We start from the raw sequence: 25,461 nt of genomic DNA on the forward strand, positions 1-25,461 counted from the left end.
TATTAGGATTAGTCTAGAGGATGCAACTTTTTTAAATTAATTTTTATGCAATTTTTCTGGAACATACTGAATTTTTTTTAGCCTACCTTGAATATTGTTAATCAGATGTGACTTTGATTACTGACAAAGTTCACCAAGGGGCTTTGGAGCATGGGCTTTTGGAGTATGAGAGACATGGCTTCAAACTCCTTTTCTGGTTCTTAGTAGTTGCATAGTTTTGGGAAAGACATTTAACCTTTCTAAGCTTTCGTTTTCATATCTGTAAAAAGAGAATACTAATGCTGCTTATCTCATGGGGTGGTTTTGTAGGCATTAAGTAAAGTCATATACATAAGGCCCAGTAAAGCATCTGGTAAATGGGAAAGACTCAGTAATTGTTAGTGAATATTCTGAATATTCTGAAGCTGGGTTTTTGTTTTCCTGTTCTCCAAATCCATCATCTTGTTTTACTTTGTCATCTCTTTTCCAAAAAAATATACAAGAAGTTCTTGCATTTGTATTCCACATCAACTCAATTTTCTACCATACTCATTCTACCATATCCATATCAATTTATTCCTTCCAGTGCAAACTTTGCTTTTATTAATACCACTTTGTACTCCTTAGACTCTCTTGGTTGACCTTATTGCTTGATTGATTTCTTCTTTTCTGCACTGGGTTTTTCCATAAGCTTCATGTTATTGTTGTTGTTCTCTGCACTGTTCTTTTTCTTTCTCGACACTTCTTTTTCCTGTCCCTCATACTCCCCCTTTAGGCTTCTTTTTGCTTCTTTTATTTTCCTTTTTTTTTTTCTTTCTTCCTTTTTTTGGGTTACAATCTTTGCTTTAAGAAAAAAAATCCATTCTCAGTTTTTTAAAAAAAAACTCTTCTGGAGTCAGAAAGTGTGTGATGTTTGCTCTCATGGCTCTGCTTAGCATCCAAGCACAGACCTACTCAAATCTGCCTTGGGAAGGTGGGACAAGGATAAAACTCCTGGTCTAATTCTGAGATTCTGGCAGAGTTTCATCTAAAACGTTAGAATCATTTCCTCCTCCTGCAAAACTAGAGGCTTTAACGGCCAGTCCCCCCAAGCATTGCTAGCCTGACACTTTTCCATGGCTGCCCCTTCTCCAGTATGCGACAGTGCGGGTAGTGTGGGTCAGAGCTCTGGCTCTGCCTGGGCCAATTTCAGCAGTTGTCAGTCGTGAGACTTTGAGCACTATCATTAAACATTCTGTGTTTTGATGTTTACTTTGGAAACGGAAGTAATGACAGTACCTGTCTCACAAGGTTGTCATGAGGAGTAAATGAAATAATGAATATAGAGTACTTTTCACAGTGTGCCTGGCATACAGCGAGCATGCAACACATGCCATCTGCTACTCTGTACTTTGGGAGATTCATCTTTTAGTAGATGTACTCAGTAGTAAGAAAGAGTGGTTGTACAACAAGAAATCCACAAGTTGGCTGTTGATGTTGGTTCAGAAGCTCAAGGTTACCAAGGCCAACGTCTGTTTTATTTTCTTGATTTTTTTTTTGAATGGTTGCTGCAGCTCCAGCCATTGCATCCACATTCCAAGTAAAAGGAGGAGAGGAGGAATGCCTGTAGCAGGGAAAGCAAAGGCTTTCTCTGATATGCTTTAGTAGTCAAAACTCTGACTCTTGTGCACTCACTATCAAGGGAGTCTGGGAAGTCATTGGCATCCCAACTTACCTAGTAGAGGAAGATAATTAAAAAGAAAATTAAAAATTATCGTCCTCATTCCAGTTACATCAGCTGTAGAGTTCTTTGAAATACCTCCAAAATGTTTGTAATAGATTTATGCTAGTCTTCATTTATCTTTTCCTGTGCATGCACGTGTGATGTGTAATTTTACAAATATTGTTTGTTCCTTTTGATGTCTGATAACTAGAAAGACTGCTAGTTATTGATAAAATAAACCAGGAGTTTCTAAAATGGCAGAATAATTCGACCATTAAAAAAAAAAAAAACGAAATCATGACTTCTGCAGCAACATGGATGGAACTGGAGGCCATTATCATCAGTAAAACAATTCAGACACAGAAAGACAAATACCACATGTTCTCATAAGTGAGAGCTAAATAATGTGTACACATAGACGTAGAGTGGGGAATGATGGACAACAGAGAATCGTGTGTGAGAGAGATTGGGAAGGAGTAGAAAATGAGAGATTACCTAATTAGGTACATGTATGTTGTTTGAATGATGGGTACTCTAGAAGTCCTAACTTCACTGCCTCATAATATATGCATGTAACAAAATCACATTTATACCCCAAAAATGTATATACATTTTTTTTAAGTAGGCATGACATTTTCTTCCAAGTCTAGAATCTAAAATGCTCAGTAGTTTCCATTAAAGTTTAAAATTAAAGTAGAAGCCGGGCTCGGTGGCTCAGCCTGTAATCCCGCGCCTTTGGGAGGCTGAGGTGAGTGGATTGCCTGAGCCCGCGGGTTCGAGACCCGCCTGGGCAGCGAGAACTCATCTCTACAATAAATTAAAAAAAAAAATCAGCTGGGCGTGGTAGTGCATGCCTGTAATTCCGGCTACTTGGAAGGCTGAGGCGGAAGGATCGCCGGAGCCCAGTAGGTCGAGGCTGCGGTGGCCAGGAGCGGCCACTGCACTCCAGTCTGGGCGACAGAGTGAGACTCCAACTCAAAAAAAAAATAAAATAAATAAAAATACAATTAAATTAAAGTATACATTGAAAAACCTTATTTAAAAATACACTTTTTCAATAAGCATGTAGAGAAACATCATTTCATTTTTTTAATAGGAAAGCATAATTTTAAAAATATATAATATAATTACTTATAGACTGTAAGTAATTTAGAGTAATAGTAATAACAGAGATGCAACCAAGGATTTTTGTTGCCTGTCCAAGTATTTAACTACTGGCTTTTGAGGTGAGAACTCTGCAGATCTCTGAACTATGTAGAAAAGTATCAAAAACACTTCAGTCTGGCAATTCAGTGAAACAAATAAGTATGCTTGCAGTCCTCATTCTAACATTTAATCCTAAGGCACACCGATATCCAACCAAAGAATATTTCACTGTCTTCCACAGTGTTACAATGTCAATGGCTAACATCAAGAGGGAAGATCTCCCACAAATAGATAGGATATATTATAATCAGAGTAGGGTACAAATAAGATTCCCCAGCCAGCCAGATTGCCACCTACACCATGAGCTTGTGAAAACCAGGTCTTTTTGACAGATCTTAGTATTATCATTTCACTCAGCAGAAATACACCAAGGGCTGAAAATACTGTTTTGTTCATCTGTTGGCAAAACTAAAAAAAAAAAAAAAAAAAAAAATTAAAATTTAGGAAAATTGAAGAACACTTAAAACACTTAGCCTAATTAAACAGAGATTCAGATGCTAGTGAGTGTGTATTCAGGTAAAGTAATCCTTTTGAATTGTTATGTTATGGTAGGTTGTTACACTCAATAAATCATAATGACTGTTGTCCTTGGCAGCCTATAATGTGCCAAGTTCTTTATCTTCATTACCTCAAATTCTTGCAACCACCTTGTGAAGTAAATGCCATTGTCTCCACATGACAGGTGAGGAAACCAAGTCTGGGACAGGTTCAGTAAATTGTTCCGTGTGACAGAACTATTAGGTAGCAAGTCATGATTCTCTAAAGCTTAATGTATACCATTCTCATGCAATTAGAGGCTCTGCTTATTATTTTGAGAACAACTCTGAGTGAGAAATAGAAATAATGGGAGTAACAATGTCTTTCTGCAAGACTGGGTCTGTTAGCCTAGACCGGCATCTTTATCCATACCACGTCCTGGGACTGCCTACAGAAGGAACAGAAAAGAGAAAGTGGACAGACACTTCTCACAGGTTGATGGAGTTAAGTTAGAGAAATCATGTTCACAGTGTCACATTTCATCTACTCCAAAAGGATTTAAAGCTTGGGAACAAAAATGTGGGCCAGATCTAGATTCTGAGTTGTGGGTTTGAATAAAGAAAGGCTGGGGGTTGATATTCAAGGTACCTTAGTTGGAGGGCGTTGAGTGTAGGTGAAGAATGACAGACCCCTTAAGCATGGTGACTTGATTTCAGTGCAGTGATCTTAAGTGACTGAATGTACCTCCATCTCACCGTTCCTCAAGTTTTATTCTGTAAGAGTTTATGTAGCAAAGAACTTTAAGAAAATTTAAGAACTTTATTGAGCTTGCAGACACAATATCATTTGTTTATAGGGGCTGCAGAAAATATAATTTGGGGCTATGAGGCATATTAACAAGTATTTGCAATGATACGCCATAATTTCTCAGGAAAAGAAGGCACTTGAGTTTAAATGACAAAATTTTTCATTGCAAATTAGGGGCTATATTTTAAGTATGTTTAGAGACTAAAGTTATTTACCTTTGATTTAGACTAAATCCAGGGAATGCAAGAATGGTTTCACAAAAGAATGTCATAAAAATTTGACTTTTTGTGGTCCTGAACCAGTTTTCCCTTCTCTTTTATCTTTTTCATCACTTTGGTTCAGGTGTGTCCAGGTAATCTTAAGGTGTCCAGGTAATACCAACAAACTCACATCTCCAAACCTTGAGGTGTTATTAACTGTTTTCTGATTCTGCAACCCCAATTTTCAGCCAGAAACTTTTGAATTAATGTAGAACACAAAAGAAAACAAAATAAATGCACTGCCACTAATAGAAACTTCTCATGGTGAGACTGACAATCTGATGATCCTTTCGGGTTCTTCATTACCTGACAAAAGAAGAGTGGTTTCCTTTGTTGCATCATTGATATTTTATTCTTGAATCATCATTTTCATTTACTGGTTGCAAAAAACAGTAATGTTTTTACCAGGCCTCATCTTTACTGCTCTGCCTTACAATAAATTTGTTCCCATAACTGCTGATTTCTTTTAGCATTGGTGCAATAGCATTAATTTTCTGGCTATGTGTTCCCACTTAAATATTTTACATAATCTTAAGAAACTGGCTTTATCTTAGGTTAAAGGAGACTGGTTTTTATCTTGGATCATTGTTGAATATTTAATAAGTTGGATATTTGGACAATTGCTGATTGGTCATGCAATTTTCTCGTTACTCTGTTATACATAACACCTTGTCATTTTATTAGACAAAATTATTCTTTCATTTTAAGAAGATTGCCCTGCTAGGAAACAGTTTCATTATCTGGATTTGCTGTTGCTTCTCTTACTGTTAAATTATCTTTCTGTAATAAGATGTGTATCTGTTGTTCTTTTTATCAGTTGCCCCTAAATTACGATGATAGATCTATTTGGGGGATGCATTGATGGGAGCAGGTTAGTTGTTTTTTCTCTTTAATAAGTGCAGGTGAGTCAGTCATCCAAGATTTCAGATTGATCCTTGTTTTTACGGATCACCAAGTACAGACTGAGTGTGAACACACACATCTACAGAATTATCAGGAAAAACTCTCAGTGAGGGAATTTTTTTCTTTTTAAATTTAAGTCCTAGCAATTACACTTAGTCTCACAAGAAGCACTATGCAAAATGTCTCTCTTGGGAATATGTCCTACTTCTCAACCTGTTGTTAGGTCTATGAAATACTCTGAACTGCTCAGAACAAAAAGGTAATACAAACACCTAGGTAGTAATAGTGTCATTAATTATCCTGGGGTTTTTTGGCAGCTGAAAACTAAAAAAGTAGAAGTGTTTGAGATGAGGTTCAGCTGAGGGTCATTGATTGGAGACCAGTCACCTAGCCAGGCTGTGAACCATATCCAAGTGTGACTATGGCCGGCAAGATGACAAACTCATAGCAATAATGGTATAAAATAATACAGTAATGTTATGACATATAGTATACATGATATTATAAAAATAATACTCATTCCCCGATGTGATTTTTTGTTTGTTTGTTTTCCTTTGCTAGAATGTACAAAAGTTAGGCATTTAGAATCCGAGCTAGATCTTTAGAACCTACAAACCAAATTAAGACTCAAGAATCTCCTGAATACTAAGGTAAACAAAAATCCACCAAGTTGAGCAAGGGAGTGTGCACGTACAAAGAATGTGTGGCCTTGAGGACATGGCATGCTGCACTTGGCTTTTTGATCGAATTGTCAAAGAGCTACCTGCAAATCAACATGTGTGTCTCTGTTTCACCTTTATGTGGATCCATCTGGAAACAGTGTTACATAGTGATTGATAGCATAAGTTCTGGAGCCAAGTTCAACTGGTGTGAATTCTACCACTTACAACCTGTGTCTTTGAGTTACTCTGTGTAACTCAGTTTGTCATCTGTGAAATGAGAATAAGAATATTTCCTCCTCCATCATATGATTTTCAAGATTATGCAACAAAAATACATATAAAACATGTAATGCCTGGCCCTGGCCAAGGGCACACTAAATGTTGGTTATTATTATGAGTTCAGTAGAGGATGAAAAACTACTTTATTGGAAAAGATTACATATACAAAACTCTCCAGAAATTCATATTTATTTCATTGCTTTGAAAGGTCATGGATAGCTACCCAGGTCTTGCAGGTATTCATAGATTACTCTTTTCATATATATTGTTGTTTAAGAGTAATTGATAATCATTCCAGGAAGAAATTCAAGGGGTGTGTAGAAAAACTACTGTGGCTTATTGTGGGACACTGGTCACCAGGCTCAAGGTTGAGAGACATTGCTTTTTCTCCAGATGGGTTAGACTTTTTGGCCTCTCAATTGTTACCTGCTCCAAAACTCTTGGTGCTCCGTCTGTTTGTTTTTGGAAGTCGGAAGGGGCTTGATTTGCAATGGCCAGTGGGATGAGGGCCCAAGGTGTTTGGCAGAGAGGGGTAAGTGTTAGGAGACCCTCTGTTACTATGGAGTTCCCATAGCGGGTGCTTTGCCTTCCTTCTCTGCTTTGCTCTATCTATGGTTCACCAGATCTGTCATGCTTTGACTTAGTCTTCACTTCTGTGTTATCCCTGTGAGTACAAATACAAACAAGAAGTAAGATGTAAATCAGACTTCCCACAAACAAGAGTCCCCTCTGGATACTAGCAATAATGAAAGCATAATGTGTACTAAAATTAACCCATGGCTGTTTCCTGAGCTAAGGTAGAAACACCACTGATTCCAGATTCATTGGTTTTCTACAGTCCTCCTTACTTTATTTTGGTGAAATTTGGAAAATTTTCAAATTAGATCATTTCTGAAGTTGTGCATTATCAAATGTCAGAGTAAAATCATCCAAACACCTCCTCTTTTCACCTGTAGTTTCAATTTCCAGAAGCGAATTTCTCCCTTCTAATTACAAGCTTGCCAAGAAGAACGAGTTTTTGCAACTCAGTCTGAGAACAAGTAACTCTTATTTCCTTAGACTGAGTTGAATGCAGGAGCCTTCCTGATTCTGCCACAATACAGCTGCTTGGGGTACAACATCAGCGTACATATTCTCTGTTCTGTTACTATTATTATGAAATTTTTAGTGCTAAGGTTCACTAGGGAAAATGTCTAACTCCCTAGTGGTCAGAGCTCCATGCTTGATATTTCTGAAGGAATCTCGCCCTGGTGATGGTAACATGGGAAAGTGACTTCTTTCCTCTCCTTTTCTCTCCTAAAGGGTAATATTTAAAACATGGACATTTTAACTGTGTGTAAAATTTTATTTTAAAAGTACTAGGTTGATTTAGGTGTATTTATCAAGTCCAAGTGTGCTTCTTTGGTGTCTTGTATTTACTCATGAAAAAATAAATGAAAACATGTATATTTATTTGGGAAGATTCTGCTTTACCATAAATAAGTGGCTGGAATGTCTTTCTGAACTGGGCCTGCTTGTTCCTTTTCCCTTCACCCTAATAACTAGGACATCACTTCTCAGCCAGAACTAAAACTTCTTATGTTGAGACTGGCATTCAGAATTATCTTTTGACTCATTCCCTAGATTCCCTGACAGTAGTACATTGAGTCTACTGAATGATCATGTGAATTCAGTGTTAGTCAGCAAAGGGCCAAATCATGCTATTTGTCCAGAAGCAAAGTCTTTCTGCCTCCTAGTGCATCCACAAACCTCCCTCCCTTTCTTGAAAGTTTCTTGATTTATCAGATTCTAAAATTGGTTTCTAACAAGTGCTGTATCCTAACAAAACAAAAATCATCCTGTTTTTATCATCCGTGTGTTTTTAAAGTTCTTATAGTTGGACTTTAATTTGTATAATGTAAGTTCTTTTGTGAATGCAACTTTATAAAATAGTCTGTAGCCAATCTTTTACCCCCTCTGAAAATTTTAAAAAGTGATAATATTCACTCTTCTTATATTTTTAGCCTAAGTGCATAACAACAAAGAGAGAGAGAGAGATCAGAACACAACAGCACTTTTTCTGTATTTCCTTCATATTCAGGCTACCAAGTAAGAGTTGTGCTGGGAATTTAGGAAAATATTGTATTATCTGCCCCTTCTTAATAGCTCATTATGCGCCAGGCACCAAGTTAAGTACTTGGCGTTATTTTAACTGATTCAATCAGTGTAATAAAGTAAAGTAGATATTAGCATTCACTTTCTAAGTGGGGAAACTAAGACTTTGCGAGGTTGATTTCACATAGAAAATAAAGGACCTAGAATCTGGACACTGGGCTCCTTACTAGGATGTGGTGAGTATAATGAGGAAAAAAATTAAGTGAAGCAATGTACAGGCTCCATCATGAAACCTGAGCTACAATTAAGATGTTCTTCCTCTGTCTGAAAGATCTCAGTGTCCATATATGTACAAAAGAGAGTACACAAAGACTACCCCAAGCCCTATCATACACCTCAAGGCAGGTAATGAGTAATTTTCTCCTTTTCCCTAAATGTTCTGACCCATCCTTTGCAAACATTCCTTCTAAAATGGAAGTGGCTGGAGGGAAAAAAGGAAATGGCTGCACAAGATACAGGAAAATTGCCATATTTCTTTAGTGAAAGATCAGTACACCTTAAAATTCAAGACTGAATTGAATAAGCATCCTGGTTAGAATTACATGCATGCCCTGAGTCAAATGCCTTCTAGTATCTACATATTCTATGAAAGGGAATAAAAGTCTGTGTATGTGTGCTTGAATTTGGTTCAATAGTTTCTTCATGCTCTTCAGTGCTAGCAGCTATAAGAACTAAGTATCCAATAATTTAATAGCAACTACTTGCAAACTAAGACAACTCCCGTGGCCGTCTGTGCCTTAGAGACCAGCTTTGGGTTTTGTGCCATATTCTCTTCCTTAAAGAATGTTGAAGATGGTACCTTATTTCAACTGAGATTTTTTTCCGTATCCTACATTTATATGTGCAAAAGGTTAAATGTTGCTCAGTTCTTTGGTAAATTGTAAATTAGTTGCCTAGCTATACAGTGAACAAGGAATGTTCCAGAGGCCTTCCATTTTGACTTTAGCTTACTGTCATTTTCTGATGAGGATTCAAGCTTTTACACAAAAGACAACAGTGCCGTAATGGGCAGCCATTTTGTGGAGGAAACTGGAAATACTCACCCTTTTAAAAACTAAGCTACGCTGATTAGGATCTTCTTATTTCTTCAGCTTAAGGTTACATTTTCTGCCTCCCACAGACTAATGTCATTCTCCATGTTGAGAACAAGAGCGGCATTTGGCATTTGGTTATCCCAAACCCAAATCTCTGACCCTTTGTTTTTAGTACTTTGCCATTTTGATTTTGCTTTTTTAATTTGCTTGTGACTCTCTGCTTCCCCCATCTTTTTTTTTTTTGGTACAATGATTCTTACCTTGTCTTTCCCCAGTCCGTTTCTGACCTGGAGAGACGTACAGCATGTTATTGTCAGGACTTCCCGTGCGGGACATTTGAACGCTAATGACTGGAAAACCAATGCTGCTGGTTTTAAGGGTGAGAACTTCTTTCATATTCTGTCACAGGCAAAATATTTTTATTTTTCCCCCATTTTAAATGGAGAGCAGGAAATAGAAACCCCCGCCCCAAAACAAAACTTTAAATTTTGTGCTGACACACAAAGAGCTTGCTCTTTTAGTAAATAAAAGGCAACTTATTTTTTAAAATTAAAAGTACACATATAAGGAAGATTTTCTTGGCTTCCCACATCATAGGTTTTCAAAGGTCTGCCAACTCCCAAGAATAGTCCACCTATGAGACTCCTGATGAGCTTGCTATGTGCTGTCATTGATTATCTAAGTGGTATTTATAACAATATATTTTAAAATCTTGCCTTCTGTAGTGATTACTTCCACTTAAATAAATAATAACTGATATATATTGTTCACTTTAGTGTAAAGCTGTTGCTAGGTCATGCATTCTACAAATTTTGCTTTTGTTTATTTTAAATCTTCTACAGACAGAAAAATACCAGACTTATAAGAAACATTATTTTATGTAACCTAAAAGTTCTTCCAAAGCTACGTAATGTCCAGTCTTTATGCAATTGTGCACAATATATAACAAGAACTGAATATTTCTCCCATGGCTGATACAGGTTATATTTCCCTCAAACTGCTCATTTATAGGAGTCATTTTGTTTGTTATCATAGTAAGATATGTTATAGTAAAGAGAAAATGATTATATAAAGTGTGTTCTAAGTTTTAGTATTTTTACTCAAGTTGTAAATGACTTAAGTTTTAATCCATTACTTTAAGTTATAACAAAGATTACTTTTTATATGGCTACAGTCTTAACCTTGCTCCCAAATAGTCTTAGTATCATTATATATCTCTATGGATGAAAAACAACATTCTATAGCATAGGGAATATCTACATAAAACTCGAGGTTCTGAACCTCAGACCATCAATAACATGCTAGATAATCCTAGGCCAAGTGATTTAATTTCTAAGGTCCAAAACTGCCCCAGTTTCAAAATTTTGTTAGCAAAGTCATATTATCTACATATCCTATCTTACATATGATCTTAATATGTCTTTCTATACCCAATGTATGCAAGTATGCATCCCAGAATGTATACTTAAAAATTATTTGCAAGTACCTTATTGTAGACTCATGCTAAACCCGAATCTATAAATATCCCAGGTAACCAATGCCACATCAATAGTTATTTGGTTAACATCTTCAATGAAGGCTTCACTCTATTTCTAGAAGGATAATATCCCTCTGTTTTAGAGGATTAGCACACATCTTTCCATGCATGGAAACTCTATGAAGCAGCAGTGTTCAATGAGCTTGTAATCTAGAGGGTTGCAAATACCTGTTGGCATCCCATTCTCTAAAACTTAAATCAAGACACACTTGATCCCGAAATTGTAATTGTACGAGCGGCATCAAAATTATTTGAAATCTCAGTTATTCCAGAAAATCCAGAATGTAATTTGCCATATGTATGTTTCATTTTTGATTGGTTTCCACATACTCCCAACTCCTACCATGTAAACCCAGGAGGCTGCGGGGGAAAGAAGAGCCAATACATAACCTTGGCTGCTTCAAAGCTGGAATGAACTTCTTAGTAGAAGGATCACGGACTAAGTACATTGACCTCCGTGAAACTGAAGAATCAACTTTAACCCAAATAAATGTCTTAGTTTTACTTATTCCTCTTTGGCAACTTAAAAAGAGCAAATGGTTCTAATAAAACGCAGCTCTTTTTGAAAACCTCTGTTGGTTTTGGAAAGGGGGAAACAGGATTTAGGCTAAATTACCAGACCCAAACCTGAATGTAAAGGGGACTGTATACTGCTTCTGGCAAGGAGGAAATGGCATTTTACTATTGCACGTGGCAATATTTAGTATAATATTTCACTCTTCTCTTAGATGACTGCCAAGAGTAACAATTAAAGTTCGCTTTTTCATAGATGAATTACTCTGAACGGGCTGGGCTCCCAGTGGGATTGTTTTATAATTTTGTTGATGTCAAGCCCCATATTTCATCTAAACAGGATCATAATAAGATGATTTTTTTAAAAGTGATTTTCTTCCCTACTCTAAACATTACCATCCCCTCTCTAGGGACCCACAAATAAAAGTGATTAAGGCAGGGGCAGGAACAGGAGAAGCAACATGCTCTGGGGAGGTAGAGAGTGTAGAGCACCAGGACTGCAGAAAGATGGTGTGAGTTTTTATGAAATAAGATCTGAAAGAACACAAAAAAGAGCTAATAAAAGAACTAATGAAAAAGTTCATGCAACAAGAGCTCAACAAGGGCACGTCCTTCAAATGAGGTCGGCCGGCTTTTGCAGGAGTTGCTTAGCAGGAAGCCATGGCCTCTTTAGACAGGACAAAGATGAACATTGCTGGCCAGCAAAAGCACATGGCCTTGGGTACCCAACCTGTCTCACCCAACTCAGTCCTGACACTGAATGAGATGAAATCAATCTGAAAATAACCTGTGCTTCCTCGGGCTTGCTTTTGTGTCCTAATATTGAGCAATTTAACTTGTTTGAAGAGTGTTTTGGTTTTTTTTAACCAATATGAGAGCAATTTCACAAGTTACTCAGTAGATACCTGTTAATGGATTTCTTTCTCATCAGACAAACAGAAGCCACTCAGAGTAGCATCCAACCCAGTTTTGGGGTTAGGACATCAATAGATTGATGGTCTTGTTATCACTGATAACTTCAGAAAAGCCAACACCCTAAAGAATAGTCTCTCACCAAATCCATTTTACACAACCTTCTTACGTTTCATCAGACAACCCACATATTATACATCAAGACAGACAACAGAGCTAGATGATATATGAACTAGACTGGTGTGGGGCCCTTCTAAAGGCAGCCTTTATCTGTCCTTACCCACATGTGTTAGGCACTAGACTAGGAAAGGGGTTCCGCTCCCTGAAGCAGCTGCAGCTCAGACAGGTTCTCATTCAAGCAAGGAGGTTGGCCTTGAAAAACTAAAGGCTATGGCTCTCTGGTGACTCATCTCTGTGTTTCTTTGAGAGCAGGATTGTCCTAGAGTTGCACACTGATGAGCTAGGAGCAGAGAACGTTCCTCTCCTTTTTCTGTTTTCCCCTTATGGAAGCACTCTGAACAACCCTATAGTGAGATTAGCTCACAGAGAGCAAAGCCCTAAACATGAAAGCCACACATAAGCATTCTTATGCCGATGGAACTTTGGTTTTTAACAATTTTAATTGAACTAAGATTTTCCTATTCTGCTGCTGCTTAAAAAATAATAATAACCTCTCATAGAGTAATTAACGTCTTACACAGCAGATTAGTTTTTCGGAATAAACATAGTTCCATGAATGCATACCTATAGAAACTGACTAAACATGGTTGCCTTGTCGATCTTGTAAATAGTCCTAGCTAAATTTCAGACAGTACCCTTTTATTTTAATCCCCCTTCAGAGATAAATATCATATATCTATAAAATAATCTACTTGAGATTGTTCATGAGAACGGGAAGTTATTTATCTTAGACCAGATGACCAGATGTAATATTCTGCCACAAGAGAATTAAAATCCAAATTCCAACATTTTGCTACCGTCCAACATTTGCAGTACCAGGAGGTGACTTTAGCATTAAGCAGTTTGGTTTTTTTTCAGTAGTATTTCTTTTCTCCCTTGATCCCTTCTTTTTCCGCTTTTGAAAAGTCTTTTCTGTTTATTGTTTTGTTTTCTATTCTTTTTAGTCCTCTTCTTAAAATTTATGAATCCGCTATAGCAGTGAAGGTTTTTGCCATCCTGGTGGTTATTTTCAGGGAATTTAATGTATGCTGTCTCTTCATGTATTTATTCACAACTATTTCCTGAGCACCATCAGCATGCCAGCCCAACACATGTTAAAGTGCGCCCAGAAAGCGGGGCTGGGAAAAAAGGTCAGGGACACCATGGTGTTGCCTAATCCAATCTGCCATGGCGTAATTTACATACAGAAACAGAGATTCGCAAGGCACCTTTTTTCCCCCTCCAGTCAAGCCTCAACAATCTGCCAAGTCATATTAGAAAACAGTGTTGATGACCCTTCTCTCCTTGTCTAAAATTCGGCCTAATCTTAAATAGGCAGCAGAAGGCATCTTAAATATAGAGAATATCAATTGTGGTGTTTGCTGTGTATTTTGACCAGCTCTGTTTATGTAGACAGGAAATGTGGACACATAGAGCCATGCTGAAGGCTTAAATTCAGGCATCCTTTATAATCTGTGGCTCATACCACTTCAGGAAGAAGTTAGCTCTTTCTTGCGATCTCTTTTATGACTTTAATCTGTGTAAACTGCAAATCCACCACGCCTCTCTCCCCCAAGTGCCTGGACTGTACACAGGCTGATTCTTTCCACTGAATTCTTGTCTTTGGTTTGAGTATGCAGTTAAAATTATAATTGAATGCATGCAGCATTAGTGCTTTTTTTTTTAAGTGTATGTGTTTGGATTATATGACTGTATACAGTTCAACTCTCTTAAATCTAGGAACAGGAATAGACATCAGATAATAAATTAGGACCTTCTGTCATCTTTACTAGGCGAAAGAATGAAAAAAATGTCATTGAAAATCAAAAAAATGACAACTAAGTGAGCGAGGTTACCACGCCTTCCATTTCACTGCCCTCCCAGACTATGTAAGTCTCTTTTTTTCTACCAGCATGTTGCTGAAACTTCCCCAACCCCACTGACTCTTTCTTTGACCACAACTAAACTACTAGATATTTTTTTTAAATTTCTAACTGGTTACCCTCCATGGGGAAAAGAATTGACAGTCTAACATGACTTCTTAGCCTCCAAGGCCTTAACTTACAATAACCTTTATTACTTTTAATTGCCATCATTTTATTTCCACTGGTAGGGCTGGTAATTTTAAGATGTTCCAATATATTTTTAATACCTACCTGTCTTGCTTTCAGTTTGTAACACTTATTAAAAAGAATTAGAGGTGCTGAAGCCATTAAGCATGCTGTGTATTCAATCCAAACGAAAGGTTTTGAAATGTTATTTTGAGTGTATAAAGTGATTTCTAATGTGTTACTGTTTGAAAGGGTAAAGTTTCGTTTTACTTTATTATTGCACTATGCAAATAATATTTCATCTTTGCCACCTAGTATGCTGATATGCCATTGGTAGCTATGATTAAAGCTACAAAATGCACCTTAATTGGTTATCTGCACACCATGTTTTTGAAGAAAGGTTAAAGTAAAATGTTATCCATCTGGTCCATGTCAAAGGTGGTATTAGAATCAGGTGTTTGACTCTAGTCTTGATACCATTTTCAGAAATAAGGCATTTATTACTTGAAAAGATAGAGGGAGGTAAATACATTTGATTCCACCTCATAAAATTTGCTCCCTGGAAATGCCATCTGATTTTTTTTTTTTTTAAGATTCTATGTTTTCTTTTATTGTGGCTGTGTAAATTTACATTCATTCCATATTTATTAACTGAAAGCGTTTCATTTTTATATTTATCGACCATTGTATATATGAGCTTCTCTCCCGGCTCATTTACCAAAAAAAAGATGTGAAGTACACTTAATGTAAGAATTTTACCTTTTTTTGATCTAATGAATGATTTACCCAAGTGTTTACATGGAGATACAGAATCCCTGATAGCAAACTCTGCTTAATCATTGCTTCATCTAGAATCTTGCATTCGAAATGTCCAATGAGCATGTTCAACTCATACCTACTAAATGTGTGAGGTTTAAAAATATACAACTGATGTTTTCTCTGTGCTGGTCTTTGACTCAGTGGTGGTGGCATTGAGTTTGTTATACTTTGGGGGGTTTTGTTTTGTTTTTTAACCCTGGGAGTTTTAAATGCATATGGTTTGCCATTAAAATCCATTCTAAAAATACAATTAAAATAATACTTGCAATATTTACCTATTATGTTTATACCAGATATAACTAGTTACTGAAGAGAATTATGTTTGGAGTGATTTTGCCACAATCTTAGAACCTTTAAATTCAAGTAGAATGTCCGATATTTTTTGTGGCTTTTGAGGAAGCTAATTAAGGTTTTTGTATCTTGGTTTTTGCAGAATGTGAGTAGCTAATAGTAAACATAATGAAAGGACTGAGTTGAATGAGAAATGCTTTGAAAATGGAAAATACCAAACATTAAAAAAGAATCTCCAAAGTATATTTTTGCACATTGAAGCTGTCTACTCCCTGAAATGAGTTTATGAAGATATGGAACTGTGTTGTGAATTAGAATGTTGTTTTGGGGTTGAAAATTAACACAATTACCTTGAGTGGGCTAGAGAAAATATATTAAGGACTTTATAATATTGTCATTAATATGTCATCGAAGTTTTTTATACCATAATTGCATATCAATGGCAACACAACTATACTTAAATTCTGTTTTGCAAATTGGTTTAAATGTCACCTTAAATTCAACCTACTAAATTTTTAAAGTTTTAATTGCTTCAACATGGGAACTAATGATAGAAATCCGAATAGATTGTAGCCTATCAGTGTGCTATCAACTCTTTAGTAATTTATATATGATATAAAAGCTGTGAGTATAAAATATGATTTGTTAACAGCATGCAAAAGTGTCTGCATTTAAGAGAAAATAGATAGCTATTTTTGTGTAGTTACCTGAAGGAACGCAAATGACTAACTCTAATGAGACTGGACTCTCCCTAGGTATTTTTAAAACTCTTCTTTCAGCACGAGTTTGACCTTTTTTTTAGATTCAAGGGTTAATGTGCAGATTGGTTACATAGGTATGTTACGTGATAGTGAGGTCTGAGCTTCTGTTGAGCCCATCACACAGGTGGTGGAGATGGTACCAAGTGGGTGGTTTTTCACCTCTTATGTCACTCCTTCCCTGCCCTCTTTAGGAGTGCTCCAGCGTGTGTTGTTCCATCCTTGTGGCCACGCGTATTCAGTGTTTAATTCTCACTTATTAGGAAAAACAGGTGGTATTCAGTTTTCTTTTTCTGTGATAATTTGCTTAGGATGATTGATGGTCTCTACCTCCCTCCATGTCACTTCAAAGGACATGGTCTTGTTCTTTTTATGTCTGTGTAATATTCTGTGGTGTGTATGTGCCACATTTTCTTTACCCAGTCTACCATTGATGGGCACCTAAGTTGGTTCCATGTTGTTGCTATTGTGGTTAGTGCTGTGATAAACGTGTGTACAGATGTCTTTTTGATTTATGAGTGATTTATGCTTCTTTGGGATTGCTAGTGGAGTTGCTGGGTCGAATGGTAAATCTATTTTCAGCTCTTTGAGAAATCTCCAAACTGCTTTCTACAGGGGCTAAACTAGCTTATGTTCCCATCAACAGTATGAGCATTCTCTTTTCTCTGCAGCCTCAGAGTGTGGCTCTTTTTAATAGTAGCAAATCTTGATATTTTGTGGTCACCGTTGATATTTTCGGCAAAGATAAATGTAATCAAACTCTAAGCCCATGATTATAGAGGGTGATTTTAGTTCAAAAGTGTGTTGTGACTATAAAGTAATGATAGATTTTTTTGAACGACTCATAATTGGATTCTGAATCCAGTACACACACACACACACACACACACACACACACCCCTATACATTTATTTACAGAAACTATTTCAAAATTCAACAATCATTTTCTTATTTGAGGTTTTGTATTTATTTAAAACAAAAAATTCTCACAACTCTGAACTTAGTAGTTCCCAGCATGGCCTCCAGGGTCAAACAGCCTGGGATCGAATCCCAGTTTTGTAAGCAATATATCCAGTAATCTTCATACATTTTTAACCAACTTTATTGAGGTAAAATTACATATGATAAAAAACATCACTTCAAGTGTACAGTTTGTTGAGTCTTGGCAACCATCACCACAAAGTACAGAACATCTGTCACTCTAAAGAGTATGTGCTCCTTCCCCATCCCTTAATCTTGTTCTGCCCTGTGCAGCCACTGATCTACTTTCTGTCTCTATAGATTAGATCGTCTTTTGTAGATTTTCATGTAAATCGCATTATGGGCTTCTTTCTCTCTATAATATTTTTGAGGTTTATCTTCATTAGTAAGTATTATCGGGCACTATTCTTTTTTATTGCTGCATAGTATTCCACTGTATGAATAGACCACAATCTGTATACTCATTCACTTCCTCGTGGATGATTTTGTTGTTTCCAGTTTGAGGTTATTATGAGTCATACTGCTTCAAATAGTTATGTTTCAGTCTTCATAGGGACAAATTATATTCATCAGAAAAGTCCTCTTTAAGTCGAACAAAAAATAAAGCAAGGAGGCCATCGCAGCTGGAGGGGAGTGAGCCAAGGGAAGAATGAGGAAGTGTAGTATCATATACAGTATTTAGTACTGTTCTTCACTCATATGCACTCAGGCAGAGTTAATTATGAGCTATATGTAATGCACTCTATGGTAACATGTTCGGTGAATAACCCATTCAGATGTTTGTAAGATAAAAATTGAGCATTTACTAAATACACATATGGATGTAGACGTGCATTACAATAGAGTTTGTGGCCAGGTGCGGGGTTCACACCTGTGATCCCAGCACTTTGGGAGGCCGAGGCAAGCGGATAACTTGAGCCCAGGAGTTCGAGACCAGCCTGGGCAACATAGCGAGACCTTATCACTACAATAAAAATGACATAAAATAAATAAAATGGAGTCTGTGTCTTAGAAATGAAACTTGGTCCACATTGCTTTCAGGTATTAGACTCTCTATGGGATAGTGGCTTAACCCTTGGGTTACTTCTGTTCTAATCTTTCTAATCTGTTTTCTCTAATTTGGGCTGCTGTTTTCATTTCATGTTGTCAGTGATTTTAGTTGATGATTCTGGATAGATGACCTCCTTATTTGTGTTCTGTTTTTATGAGATTACTTAGATTTCAGTAAACACTAAATGGACTCAGAAGCGTTGGAAGAAGCATAATCTGCTAATAATTAAAAACCACATAGAAAGTCTTATGCATAACCTAAATCAGAAGTGTAAATATGATGAGAAGGTAGAAGATGTCTGAGAACTTTAAGGTTACCAAAACTTTGAGAACCAAAGCATATCTGAAATGCAGTCGCCAGGGGTGGGGGGGGGAATGCAGTCGTTTCTTGAGTTGCTAGTTTGAACAGATGCATTTTTTTGTTGGGCTCAAGTTTCCCAGAGGACTGGGAATTATACCTGGAGGAGACAGCTATGGTGAAAGTGACCATTCAGGGTGAGAGAGGAGAACAGAGCCGGGTGAGCACAAAAGGCCAGTGTGTTTTGACGAGGAGATAATCGGAAAGAACCCAAGAGCAAAGCTGCTTGAATCCTATAGTTAGGAGTTCTCCTTTGACTTGAAAAACAGTTTGGAGCCACCACAGTGATTTGAGAAAGTAAGCTGGATAATAGGAATGACTTTCAAGCGAGTTGATTCTCGTGCTAGTCTGATGTCAGAAAGAGTATCATTTCTTAACACTGATGGTGTGAATCCTTCGTTCCTATGGTATGTCTTACAAAATGGCATGTATATAACAAATTGGTCGAAATGGATGAAAATTGTCTTGCAGTGATCATTTTATATTATCTTAACATGCAATTGTATACTTGTGACCTTAAGACTGTGACATTCAGCAAATTTTTTTATCCTCTCCTGGCCTCCTTCTAAATAAGAAAAGTTATAGAGTTGGGATATATAATCAACTTCGCTACATCCCTTTTTTTTTTTTTTTTAAGAAGAGAAAGAAATGCTTTTTGAAATGACTCTTTAATAAACCCAGGGCAAAGGGTGTGGTGACAAGATTGCTTCTTGAAAAATGTCAGGTCAGAAATTGTACTTCGAGAAGCCTTCGCAAATTTCCTTTGGCCAAAGTCTTTTTGCTGGTTTGCTGTGACCTTCAGAAAGCCACTTAACTTCTGGTATTTGAATTTCTTTTTAACACACTGTTGTCATCTTCGTATTTGCCATATGACTTTGCAAAGAATTAAAGAAATCAAGTAACATAATTGTGGTTAACATCTTAAGTTGCTGTAAGACTACTGTGTAGGTAGACAGAAGCGTTTAGAGTCTATAAATGACTTTTCTCCTTTCAAAGTTTAACATTAATATTCTTTTTCTCAGCCATTAAGCCAGTTTAGAGTTGCCAATAGACTTAAGAAGCTGTATTGGTTTTGGTGAACCTGCCAGAGGTTACAGTGTATTCGAGCGCATTCTCACTATATTGTGTGAGATGGTTATGCTTGGAAATCATTTGGTTTTTTTTCATGTTTTACCCTCAGAAGTATCTTTAGAGTCAAAGCAGAAGGTATGTATACAGCTTTGTTCCAGAGTTTAATCTTGTGAATCTTAGAAGACACCCACCCCCCTCCCCACTGAATTTCAGTCAGATATCACTAAAGAATCAGAAGGGATAACTAAAAATGTGAGAAATGTCTGATTGTTTGACAGGGCTGCCACAGTTGGTTTCACAGGTTGTTGACTGCACAAGAGAGCCAGCCTGAAGGGTTAAGTGGGTGGGAATTGGAATCTAGCTTTGGATCCACTCACCAAGACATGTGCCCTGGAGTAGAATGCTATTCATCTTAAAGAAACAGGTACTTTTCTCTCATTGATAGGTCCCACATAGGCGTCCCTGTTGCATGACATTCTGTTGTGATTGCTCCCAAAGCTGTCAAAGGCATAAGCATCTTCTAAAAGGTATCCAGCTAGGGATGATTCTCTTCCTTCTAGCCTTCAGCTATCGCTTCAGTCTTGACATTCACAGAACCTATTTCTTCATTAAGAAAGTAACTCAGTGTTACTAGAGTCAAATAGAGTTTGGCAATGTCGATGACTATTACATCACTATCTGTCACCAGCTCTCTAGGCAAAGTCTGAAGTCAGATCTCAGAATTTTAAGTGAGTGTGAGTGCTAAGCACAAATCTATTACTCTTTTCATGTCCTTTTTCACATTCATCCTTTTTTAGTGACCCCCATATGATTAAAGCATCATGAATTCAAATGTATCATTATTTCACTTGGAATCCAATGGAAGAAGACTCATATACAGGGTGAAGGGTGCTTGTAAATATTGACATATGCAGGACACGTGAGCCCAGAGCAGTGGGGAAAACACTTTCTTTGACGTCTCCCATCGAACTGTCCAGCTGTCTCAGGAGGTTCCTCCCCACAGATGACTTTTTCTACCCAGGAATAGAGCTTTAAATGTGAAAGGCAAAACTGTCATGGAAGTATATAGGAGACAGTCTTATTAAATTAACACATGTGTATTTGAACCCTGGCATCAAATATTCCCAGCATGGACCGCGGTGCCACTTTTATGTCCCCCATCAGGGACAGAGAGCTGTAACTTGCTGTGACCATGCTAAGACCCTGGGAAGTGGGCCCTGTGGAAGCTGGCTCAGGATCAGTAAGATGGCCCAAATGAACAAGAGGAAAAGGTTCATATGTGATATATTTTTAAAATACAATTTTAGGCTGGGCGTGGTGGCTCCTACCTGTAATCCCAGCACTTTGGGAAGTCGAGGTGGGAGCCCAAGGAGTTCAGAAACAGCCTGAGCAACATAGCAATACCTCATCATCTCTATTTAAAAAATTAAAAATTAGCCTGGCACAGTGGACTACAGACATAGTGGTGCACGCCTGTAGTCCTAGCTACTCAGGAGTCTGAGGCAGGAGGATTACTTGAGCCCAGGAGTTTGAGGCTGTGGTGAGCTGTGATCATGCCACTGCACTCCAATCTGGGCAACAGAGTGAGACCCTGACTCAAAAAAAAAAAAAAATTACAATTTTAGTAAAGATCGCTTAGCTTACCCTATTTTGTTATTCAGGGATATCTTTATATTGGTGCCAGTGTCTGAAATACGAACCAAAATCAAAGACTCAAAAAGAAATTCTGAAAATTAATCCTGCCCTAGTTCTATGCATGACTTCCCAAGGCCGTGGCATCTAGTAGGGTATAGTGACATACCAGGAAGTCGCTTTTGCAGAATCCATCTGGACACATCTTCTGGGAAATAAATAGATCCAGACTTTTTTTTTTTCCTTAGAATTTCAATTTAGTCTCTTGACACATGTTCACATCTTGCTAGCCTTCGGCATTTCGAAGCAATTAAACTTCTATCACACATCCCAATAATGGCTTCAACAGGCTTCATTTTATAGTGTTATACTAGAAGACACAGTGTGCCCTGAAATGTCCACAGTCATCCTTGAAAGATTCAAAAAGAAGGCTATTGTGATCGCTGCTGGATCTTTGATATCCAATGCCATTTTTCTCCCTGTGTATGTCTGGTTAGCTCCAATAGAAAAAAATAGCCTAAGCATGAATATAAAATAAAGTATCTTTTCCATATTAACATCTTCACACTCAAGGAAAATCCCTGGTAGAGAAAACTGAAGAAGGTCATTTCTCAGCAAGAATGGAGAAAGTGTTATGGTCCAGATGTTAAACTTTCTTTCCAATCACACCATGTTTTGTTTTGTTTTTTCTGCACATGATATTTTAATGAAGAAGTTTTGAAGTAGAATGTGGTTTTTATGCAGTTGGTTTGCAAAAGGAACCGGACGTTATGTAGATTATTTTCCCAAATGTCTCCCTCTCTCCCTCACCTCGCCCTTGGTTACCTGGCAGGGTAGTTCAGAGGATGATATTGATTTGAAAACCTCAGCCGAAAGAAATACTGTGTGTCTTACAGACAACAGTAATCAGTAAATTCACTAAATGTGTAGGAGAAAGAGATTCTGAAAACTGGAGCTCGAATTCTTTTCATGTTCCTGAAACAGTTTCTCCAGTCGGAAAATATGAATAATGCTATCTTGCTAATAAGATTGTTGTGAAGATTTTATTAGCGAATGTGTAACAAAAGTATATATGTTGGGCCAGGCGCGGGTGGCTCAGCTTGTAGTCCCAGACCTTTGGGAGGCCAAGGCGGGAGGATTACCTGAGTCGCGGGATTCAAGACTAGCCTAGGCAACCTGGTAAGACCTCGTCTCTACAATGAGTCACAAAAACTAGCCAGGCATGGTGGCATGCGCCTGTACTGTAGTTCCAGCTACTTGAAAGACTGAGGTGGAAGGATCGCCTGAGCCCAGCAGATCGAGGCTGCGGTGACCATGAACGTGCCACTGTACTCCAGTCTGGGCGACAAAGAGTGAGAATCCAACTCAAAAAAAAAAAGTAAGATACTATTTTTACCTCCCATATAAAATTTCCTATAGGCATCTTTTTTGAGTCAGTGTCTTATTGCTCAGGCTGGAGTGCAGTGGCATGTTCATGGCTCACCACAGCCTTGACCTGCTGGGTTCAGGTGATCCTTCTGCCTTAACCTCCTAAGCAACTGGACTACAGGCATGTGCCACCATGCCCAACTAATTTTTTTATTGTTTTCTAGAGATGAGGTCTCGCTCTGTTGCCCAGGCTAGTCTCAAACTCCTGGGCTCAAGCAATTCTCCTGCCTCCACCTCCCAAAGTGCTGGGATGACAGGCATGAATCACCATACCTAGCCTCCTCTGGGTATCTCATTTTGAGAAGTGTGCTTGATGCGTTAACTGTGCTTCAGTTGAACTGAGTGTGGTGGCTCCCTTCTGTAATCCCAGAACTTGAGGAGGCTGAAGCGGGAGGATTGCTTGAGGTTAGGAGTTTGAAACCAGCCTGGGCAACATAGTGAGACTCTCTCTACAAAAAGTTTAAAAAATTAGCTGGGTGTCATGGTGCACTCCTGTAATCCCAGCTACTTGGGAGGTAGAGGCAGAAGGATTGCCCGAGCCCAGCAGGTTAAGGCTATAATGAGCCGTGATCATGCAACTGCACTCCAGTCTGAGCAACAAAGTGAGATCTTAACTCAAAAAAAAAAAATCCAGAGTATATATATATATATATATATATACACACACACATACCTCAGTTCTAGGGCCATTAGGATTCAAAAATAGACACTTCAGTGTACTTCTTAGTTTCACTTCACCCTTATAACTGAGCCTGATTTTTTAAAATCTCAATCATTCCCTGATTCCGTCTCAACAATTCATAGAGCGTAACACCTTAAGTAATGTATGTGAATTCAAAGAAAGAAAGTGTGAGAGATAATGCACCTATCGGTTAAGAGAAATCTACCTTTTCAAAATATTTTTACAAGAAAAGCCAAAATGGTTGAGATAACCCCTATTGAGAGATACTGACATACTATAATACTCTATAATACTCTCATTTCTTGTGCTCCCGGCATAGGGGCGGGGCATTTGGGAATCATCCCTACAGAGTCTCTGAGGCCCTGTGTTGGAGATGTTAGCCTAACTAACCAGACTCTTCCAGGAGAGACACAGGTCATAAATCACCTAAGTGGTTCTCAAAGTGTGGTCCCCAGGCCCACAATCTATCAGCATTGCCTGAGAACTTGCTAGAAATGCAAATACTGAACTACTGCCTTTTACAAGTCCTCAGAGGTGCTGATGTACATGCAGATTGGGGAGCATTGACCTGTCATCCAGCCTATGTAATGCATTAACCTCTCTCCTGTGCATTGCAACGGTGCCGATGAAATGCCATCCCTAGAAGAAATGGAAAAAATAGTCTCTTAAATCATGCTTTTCCTCCAGTTTCTATAAAATATCTGTGAAAGGTGTTCCCCAATCATCTCTCTTGTCATTTGCCTCGTCATTTGCTCCTAGCCACATTCTAGTCTCCTTTCTCTCGGTTGGACGGTGGCCCTGTGTTTTCCAACTCCTTATCACCCTTCTTGGAAGGGTATGTTTAAAACTTTTTGATTATCCTGCTGGCTAAGATCTGCCCTTCCTTTCACAACTAAAATTTCCCACCAGGTAATCTGAATTACTCTGCCTCCACTTCCTTACTGCTCAGGCCTTCTGTAATTCCCTACAATCTTGATTTCATTTAATGCCTTTGAAGTGAAATTACTCTGTGACTTTGACCTGTCTCCTGCTTACCGAATCAAGGCCTCTTGTCTTCCTCTAGAATTTCATGCTCTTAATCTACCCAGTCCAGATCTCTCTTTGCTTCCTTTTGTGATGCAAAGATATAGGCCCTGTTTTACTTTGGATCTTTACTGATTTCTTTATTTTCTTAACTATCACCATTTCCCTAAGATCTGTTGCTTAGAGAGCTCTTGGAGGGTAGGAGGGACCGCTTCTCCTCCTCCTACTGCTCCTTCTTACCTTCCTCTCTCTCTCTCTCTCTCTCTCTTTCTCTCTCTCTCTCCCCTCCTTCCCTCTCTCCCTTTCTCTCATATCTTTTTAAATCCACTGCTTTTCTTTCACATTTCTGCCTTCCTTTCCATTACAAATCTCATTTCCTTGCTAATGGTTTTTAGTTCTATATCTTCAACATTGGCTCATCCATCACCAAACTAGAATCACTAGAATTACGTCAGTTAAAACTCAGCACTTCCAAAACAGAATCCATCCGTCATTCCACAAAACAACATCTCCCTAAAGCTGACCTCTGCTATCAGGGAATCCCTTCTGTTCGTCACCCTGTTCACCTTGACTCTTTTTTCTCCTAAGTTGCCTACATTGTGTGAGTTGGAAATCTCACAGCCCCTGACTTATCCGGTCTCTTATTTGCTGTTTGCATAACTGGTGTATGATCTCCTATGCCTGTACCATTGCAATAACGAGTTCCCTGCTTCGGTCCGTCTGCCCTCTGATA

At 38.0% G+C, this 25,461-nt stretch overlaps 1 protein-coding gene across 1 annotated transcript in view; it reads left to right on the forward strand.

Annotated features, from left to right (window-relative positions):
- PCSK5 (proprotein convertase subtilisin/kexin type 5) overlaps positions 1–25,461 on the forward strand; it is a 467,206-nt gene that overhangs the window by 217,643 nt on the left and 224,102 nt on the right. The window contains exon 12 of the mRNA XM_021707170.1: positions 9,739–9,842. Within this exon, the coding sequence (XP_021562845.1) occupies positions 9,739–9,842 (104 nt within the window). The remainder of the gene's footprint in view (positions 1–9,738; positions 9,843–25,461) is intronic.

The sequence above is a fragment of the Carlito syrichta genome, unplaced genomic scaffold (assembly GCF_000164805.1).
Source record: "Carlito syrichta isolate Samal-C Ts95f unplaced genomic scaffold, Tarsius_syrichta-2.0.1 Scaffold316420, whole genome shotgun sequence".
Lineage (NCBI taxonomy): Eukaryota > Metazoa > Chordata > Mammalia > Primates > Tarsiidae > Carlito > Carlito syrichta.